The 7,500-nt window shown below is 44.5% G+C and overlaps 3 protein-coding genes across 3 annotated transcripts in view; 1 reads left to right on the plus strand and 2 right to left on the minus strand.

The window, feature by feature from the left end:
- LOC134328516 (mesothelin-like) overlaps positions 1-497 on the plus strand; it is a 1,974-nt gene extending 1,477 nt beyond the window's left edge. The window contains exons 4-5 of the mRNA XM_063009607.1: positions 1-74; positions 153-497. The exon at positions 1-74 is cut by the window's left edge and continues 89 nt beyond it. Of these exons, the coding sequence (XP_062865677.1) occupies positions 1-74; positions 153-277 (199 nt within the window). The 3' untranslated portion in view covers positions 278-497. The remainder of the gene's footprint in view (positions 75-152) is intronic.
- Positions 498-1,096: 599 nt separating this feature from the next.
- Positions 1,097-2,966, minus strand: LOC134328517 (LITAF domain-containing protein-like; the record flags this gene model as incomplete). Its single annotated transcript, XM_063009609.1, has 4 exons — positions 1,097-1,823; positions 1,939-2,071; positions 2,211-2,260; positions 2,935-2,966. Coding segments are annotated over 4 exons (324 nt in total), but the record flags the coding sequence as incomplete, so codon positions are not given.
- Positions 2,967-3,887: 921 nt separating this feature from the next.
- Positions 3,888-7,500, minus strand: part of txndc11 (thioredoxin domain containing 11) — a 14,419-nt gene continuing 10,806 nt past the window's right edge. The window contains exons 10-12 of the mRNA XM_063009735.1: positions 7,463-7,500; positions 7,257-7,337; positions 3,888-6,531 (exon numbers count right to left, since the gene is read on the minus strand). The exon at positions 7,463-7,500 is cut by the window's right edge and continues 75 nt beyond it. Of these exons, the coding sequence (XP_062865805.1) occupies positions 6,039-6,531; positions 7,257-7,337; positions 7,463-7,500 (612 nt within the window). The 3' untranslated portion in view covers positions 3,888-6,038. The remainder of the gene's footprint in view (positions 6,532-7,256; positions 7,338-7,462) is intronic.

Below are 7,500 nucleotides of genomic sequence, written 5' to 3' on the forward strand. Positions count from 1 at the left end.
GATCAGCAGGCAGCTACAGTCCGACCTGGACAAGCTGGGGATCGGACTCACCGGAGGAAAACAATCCAGCACTGGTACACACACACACTCTCACACACACACACACTGGTACACACCCCGGTTCCTCTGACCACGCCCTCTCTGCTCCTCAGGTTCAGGTAACGGATCGGGTAACGGATCGGGTAACGGTTCGGGTTCCAGGGTCTCCGCCCTCCCGCTGTATCAGCAGCTCCTCCTTCTGGCTGTTACCATAGCGACACTGCAGCTGCTGCACTGATTATGACATCACAACGTCGCTCCGCTGCCTGTTTATAGCTGATTATTCCTTTATTATTACAAGTTCTGCTCTTCTTTATTTAGGACCCGTATACTCGCCCGTCCAGGGTTCTGTGGTCCGGTTCTGTAGGGTTCCACCTCCTCCTTATATCTTATTTCATTAAGAGTTATAATAATAATGGAAGAAATAAAGTGTCCGGATTATTTTATTCACTGTACAAGCTGCTTGTTTTGCTTCTTTATTTTACAAAGGTGTCACACAGTAGTGGATGATCACAAGGTCATGGGATCAAACCCTACTATTCCACAGCTATCACTAATGTCATGTTTACGTTGCCTGGTTATGTGCGTATTATCTGTAGATCTCTTAATGATTGATATTAATTATTAAATATCGATCAATATCGTCTCCTCTAGCGGTTCCGTCCGAGTCTACAAAACAGCGACCCCTAAACTGAGCCGCTGATGATTTAGAATGAACACATGTAATAAACACAAGCTGAACATCACACAGGAACCCACAAAGCTGCTAACTGCTCCTCAGAACATGGGTTAGATCAGAGAAATAAACCTGTACACTGGCGCCCCCTTGTGGAGGCTTCACGCTACAGCGGTTTCATTAATGAAGTTGATTTCGTTTAGATGCGTCGGTTGATGTTCCCATCTCAGACTCCATTTACACCCGTAATAAGCGCTGATTATTCCGGGTCTGACCAGAGCTTTACCCCCCACACACACCCCCGACTGGTCCCAGTGCTGGAGAATCCGCCTCCACCATTTAAACATTTATACAATTACTGTATTTAATTTGTGTTTATTATACAGAAGGAACGAGCACATCAATCACCAGCGTTATAACAGCTAATAACACTTACTGTATTCATATATTCATGTTTAAAGATAAAAGAGAACAAACAAAAAAGAAAGAACTGAAACTGTTACATGATTATTACAAATGTTTAGCAGAACTGAGTGTAAACGATCATAAAAGCGTTCATAAACCTTCAGCAGAGCATTTTAAGTGTTTATAGACCCCCAACAGAGTGTTATAAGCGTTTATAGACCCCCAGCGGAGCTTTGCGGTTGGAATAGGAGCGTTATATGCGTTTATAGACCCCCTGTGGAGTGTTGTGTTATAAGCAATTATAAACTCCCAACAGAATGTTAAGTGTTTATAAGCCCTTAACAGAGTGTTATAAATGTTTATAGACCTCCAGCAGAGTGTTATAAGTGTTTATAGACCTCCAGCAGAGTGTTATAAGTGTTTATAAACCTCCAACAGAGTGTTATAAGCATTTCCAGACCCTCAGCAAAGCGTTATATATGTTTATAGACCCTCAACAGAGTATTATAAGCATTTATAGACCCCCCACTAGAGTGTTGTGTTTATAGACCCTCAGCAAAGCATTATAAGTGTTTGTAGACCCCCAGAAGAGTGTTATAAGCGTTTATAGACCCCCAGTGGAGCTCTGCAGGTGGAACAGGAGTGTTTGGCATCTCGTAGACGGTTGATACAGAACGGAATGAGGCAGCAGCCCAACACAAACCTGCACAAACACACACAACAACAAACCATGAGGAACTGTTCCAGATAAAAGGTGATACATCGTGTGTGTGTGTGTGTGCGTGTGTGTGTGTTTGTGTGTGTGTGTTTGTGTTTACCCGCAGAAGAACATTCCAGTACAGAACAGGTAGGTCAGGAGTCCGGATTTAAACTCCACTTTAGTAACACCAGTACGGCCACAGTTCGGACAGGTGACCTGCACTGGGCGATCCCCAAACGTACCCAGAGTCACTAAACACACACACACACACACACACACACACACACACACACACACACACACACAGAGCAGTAGGATAATTAAATCTGGGTGGTCAGACTAACTTAATTACAGCAAAACTATGAAACACACACACACATACACACACACCTAAAGTGACATACCCACGGGAAGTGGTCCTGCTGTCCTGGCCATCATCACTGTAACACAGATTCAGTATAAAGTCAAATATGAACCTGAGCGATTAAACACACACACACACACACACACACACACACAAAATCGTGCTTTCACTCTTCACCATTTTAGCACAAGGTACTGCACTACAAATCAGAAGGTTGATGTTTATAGACTTTCAGCAAATTGTCATAAGCGCTTATGGACCCCCAGCAGAGTGTTATAAGCATCTATAGACCCTCAGAAGTGTTTATAGACCTCAGCAGAGTTTTATAGGCATTTGTAAACCTTCAGCTGACTGTTATAAGCACTTATAGATCCCCAGCAGAGTGTTATAAGTTTAATAAGTGTTTATAGACTTCCAGCAGAGTGTTGATGGTTCAAGTCCAACCACTGCCCGGTTGCTACTGTTGGGCTCCTGAGCGAGGCCCTTAACCCTCAATTGCTTGAACTGTATAGTCACAGCTGTAAGGGCGTCTGATTATTTATTAAATATTCTAAAATTCACTTAAAAAGCACTTTATTACATTTAAGATAATACAAAAGAGAAACTTTTTTTACTGCTGTCCTTAGACTTTTGACAACCCCCACCACCCCAACACCATATACTCCCCGCCACACACACACACACACACACACACACAAATCAATAAAAATATATCAATATGAAACACAATAAATATAAACAAATACTCACTGATGAGGATCGACGTGTTTCAATGCAGGACGTCAGTGCAGTTCAGTCCAAAGGAATCCTATTGTAGTGGTGTCAGGGAGGCTCGTGGTCACACACACACACCCACACACACCCACACACACTGGTACACACTGGTACACACACACACACACACTGGTACACACACACTGGTACACACACACACACACACCGGTATTTTAACCCCGAGAATAAGCAGCACATGATCTTGTGGGTTTAAATTAAATTTCCTCTGGAGACAAACACGGCAACAGATTCCAAAACCAGTTCGTCTCAGCCTGGAAACACGCCGGGTCTCCGAATCAGTCCAACAACCGGCTCATGGTCAGGTGTCCACATACTTTCGGTCATAAAGAGATAAACAGACTGTCTGGGATCAAAACACATTTAGCAGACGCTTTATTATCCAAAGCGACTTACAATGATCATTTATTACAATTCAAGCAATTGGGGATCGAGAGCTTTGCTCAGGGGCCCAACAGTGGCATCTTATCCATGGTGGGGCTTGAACTGGCAACGTTCTAATTGCTAGACAAGTACCTTAACCACTAAGATACTTCTGCAGCTATGTTTTGCTGTTCGAGACGCAGCCAAAATGGTGGACTTTGTTTATATAGCCAGCTGGACCATGTGGAAGAACTCCACCCTTCTATCCCACGTTCCCCGTCTTCATCCCGTCCAGACCTCATCGTCCACCCAGGTTTGTCCTGCCTTTACTTCTCTAAAGTGGTGGAACTCACGCTGGCTTTACATTTCTACGCTATCATCCTCGTTCTTGTCCTGACCCACCAGTCCTTCCATCCAGTCTCTTTCTATCCATGCTCAGACCACGTCCAAATCTTCCTGCACCTCATTAATCGGGACAGGGACAAGGTGGAGGCGAGTCCCACATGGTCAAACGGAGACCAGAAACAAATGAGACTCCACACAGGACGTTCTCAATACCTCGACTTTATTTGAGGACCATTCACCGATCAGACAAGTTCGATTTGTGTAAAAATAAATCACTGTATCAGAGAAAAATACTAAGAAAAGGTAGAAACATATCCTCAGGTTATTTACAGAACCAGAGCTAATTTGTCTCTTAGCTGTCCGTCCAACCTGTTTAGCAACAACGTAAGAACTTCAGGAACCCGTTCTGGGACTGTTGAGATTTCCATGAAACCTCAAATGCAAGTGGAATATTTACCATCAACAGATGCTTCGTGCTTTATAAGAATCAGGTCTATTTTGTTGACTTTAAACCAGCTAAATCATCAGAGGCAACTTAGATAAAGAATTAGCAACCTAAAACACATGAGGACCGACGCTCCTACTGAGCTCCAGCAGTCAAATTTAACCTGTTTACACCAAATGAGTGTAATTGAGCTCAGACTGTAAAATTTAGCCCAAAATAATGAACTATTCTGGTTCAGTCAGTGGTGATTTGTTTTGGTGTTGTGGCTTCATGCATGAAGATTAAAGTCCCACATTTTATATTGTTATTATTATTATTATTATAAATTTTACTTCTGGCTTGAAGCCACATTAGGAACATTTCTGCATTGCTATTGCTATTAATAAATGTGTGTAATTGAACTCAAAGTGTAAAATTTAGCCAAATATAATATAATATTCTGGTTCGGTCAGCATTCGGTTATACCTAAATGCTAACAGAATTATTTCAGGTTTTGTGGCTTCGACTATGAAGATTAAAATCCCAAATTTATATGATTATAGTATTAATTATTATTATTATTATCATTGTTTGTAGCCTCGTTTGCTACAAAGCTTAAGCTAAGCTAACTTACACAGAGAGCATAGCATCGTGTTGTTGGAAACAGCTTCAAATTTAGCAAACTTTAAATCTGTATAACGTTTTAACTAATTTATGGTTAATTTTATTCACGCTCAAATGTTAGCGAAGGCAAATCTTTTACATTTTATTTTTGTGACATTAAAACCGCTGAGGTAAACGAGGCTGCAGTTCCTAACACCACCACCAGGCGTCTCTGTTTGCTTAATTATAATTGATCCCCATGGACCTAATAGTTATTCCTCACATTACCACTAGATGGCGGCATTTCTACAATAACGTCTAATGAATTAGGGACTGTAGAGTGTAGTTACACCCGCTAATACACAAAATACTCCCAAAAATACTCAAATACTGTGGAACACGGGGGGACAGGGTAATACCTGGCGGGTCAACAAATCAAAACAAACCGAAAAAAAGACAAATTAAAGCACAGAAGATGAACAGATATGTGGTAAAGACGGGTAGAAATGAACAAATTGATCAGCACTGAAAAGACTAAGCTAATTTTGCATGAATCCTAAAACTGAGAGTGAAACTGAGAGTGCAACTGAGAGTGCACATGTGGATTTTACCATATTTTAGACAAAAACTACCAGAATATCTATTCTTGGTGTGACAGTGTCTCTGTAAAAATGATCATCTCATATTTCTAATATAGTAGTTCCGAGTTTAGGATAATTCTCTCGATTTAAATAGTTTAGCTTTGGTTTTAGTATTAATTTTGTAAGTAAAAAAAGAAGTGAGATTTGCAGCATTTTGTAGTCACCAATATTCCAAATCTACACCAGGATCCACGTTTTGTTCCAACAAACCTCATAACAGGCTTGTCGGAAGAAAGACTCTGTATTATTTACCCGCAAACAAAAGCACCTGGAGGTTCCCAGACGGTTCTGGGCAGGAACTGGGTTCTCATGGTCAGATGAGACAAAAATGAAGCTGTTGGCGTGGGTCTGGGTGTAAAGAAAGGGATGGTTTCCACAGGCACGGACCAAATCCCCAATGTAAGGTATCGTGGACTCCATGAGGTACCAGGAGAGCAATTTGTACTGATTAAATTCATTTAAATTAGGGTTGAACTGGTTGTAGTTTATTTCATAGGTGTGATCGCAGGCGCTGGATAAAGCGTACGCTTTTAATTTCTCCTTCAATTTTCAATATTTCCACAAGGTGGCAGCATCACCATTAACACTTAACAACAACTTCTTGCTTTCTTCGGACTCCTTAGCAACTACCCAAGCGCTAACACTACCCAGAGGAACCCTGAATCACCGACACCATCCCTGAGCTGTCAGGAAACATCTGGTTCCGTCTCCCCTCTGTCCTCGTCCCGACTCTGCTCCTGCTCCTCGTTCCTGTCCCTCTTGTGGAGGACACCGAGCAGGACCTTGAGGAGCGAGTTCTGGTTCAACAGTTCCTCCGAAGCGTCGGCGAGTTCCTGCAGTCTCTTCACGGCGTCCGACAGCTGCCGGCTCTTCTCCCTGTACAGGGTCTCCAGGTGATCGCTCTGCTCCTGCAGCTCGGCATTCTGGGACTGCAGCGCCTCGTTGTGCCGCGACAGGCGCCGGTTCTCCCGCCAGAGCGTCGCCAGTTGCTGAGAGAGGCGCTCCCGGGCTCGCTGCAGGGACAGCACCTCACCCTGCAGGGTACGGAGCTCCACCTCCAGCAGGGCTTTAGGTCCCGACCCCTCCTGAGAGAAGGAGTCGGAGTGCTGGACGATGAAGCGCACCAGGTTGGGAAGAGTGATACGAAGGTTCTCCGGGAACTTCACACTCATGTGTTTCCTGTGAGGGGAGCAGAGTTCAGAGAGCAACCACAGCTCCAGATTACGGGGGACAGACAGGCGAGATGACTGGAGGGCAGACAGGTAGGGATAACTGGACAGACAGACAAGTTGAGGAGATGAGGAAGACAGGCAAAGATAACTAAAGGACAGACAGGCAGAGATGACGGGGACAGACAGGCAAAAGAAATTTGGGACAGACAGGAGGAGAAAAGGAAGGACAGACAGGCAGACATAACTGGGGGACAGACAGACACAGATGACAGGGCCCAGACAGGCAAAAGAGACACAAGGGACAGACAGGCCGAGTTGACTGGAGGGCAGACACGCACAGATAACTGGGGACAGACAGGTGAAGAAAAGGCTGGGGAAAGACAGGTGGAGATGATGGAGACAGACAGGCAAAGATGAAAGGGGACAGACAGGGAAAAAGAGACACAGGGGACAGACAGGTGGAGGAAAGGAAGGACAGACAGACAGACAGAGATAACTGGGGACAGACAGCGGAGTTACCTGGGGGACAAACAAGCTGAGGTGACAAGGACAGACAGACGAGAGAGAGACAAGGGGACAGACAGGTGAAGTTGACTGGAGGACAAACAGGTGAAGGAGACAAGAGACAGACAGGCAGCTGTAACTGGGGACAGACAGGCAAAAGAGACAGAAGGGACAGACAGGTGGAGGATAAAGGAGGACAGACAGGTGCAGCACACACACACACTGTACCTGTGTTTGGGGAAGAAGAGGAAGGTGGGCAGGTGATCCACCATGAACTCCCAGGGCAGATCATTAACACCAACGTTCACCCTGATACACACACACACACACACACACACACACACACACACACACACACAGAGTGTAAGCTCTCACGGTGGAGTGGACCGCAGTAATAACAGTGTACTGACGCCAGTGTGAGTGGACCTGCTGACCTGGCCACCACCACGCCCCCGTTCCCCTGAAGCAGGCG

Source organism: Trichomycterus rosablanca, chromosome 15, assembly GCF_030014385.1.
Source record: "Trichomycterus rosablanca isolate fTriRos1 chromosome 15, fTriRos1.hap1, whole genome shotgun sequence".
Lineage (NCBI taxonomy): Eukaryota > Metazoa > Chordata > Actinopteri > Siluriformes > Trichomycteridae > Trichomycterus > Trichomycterus rosablanca.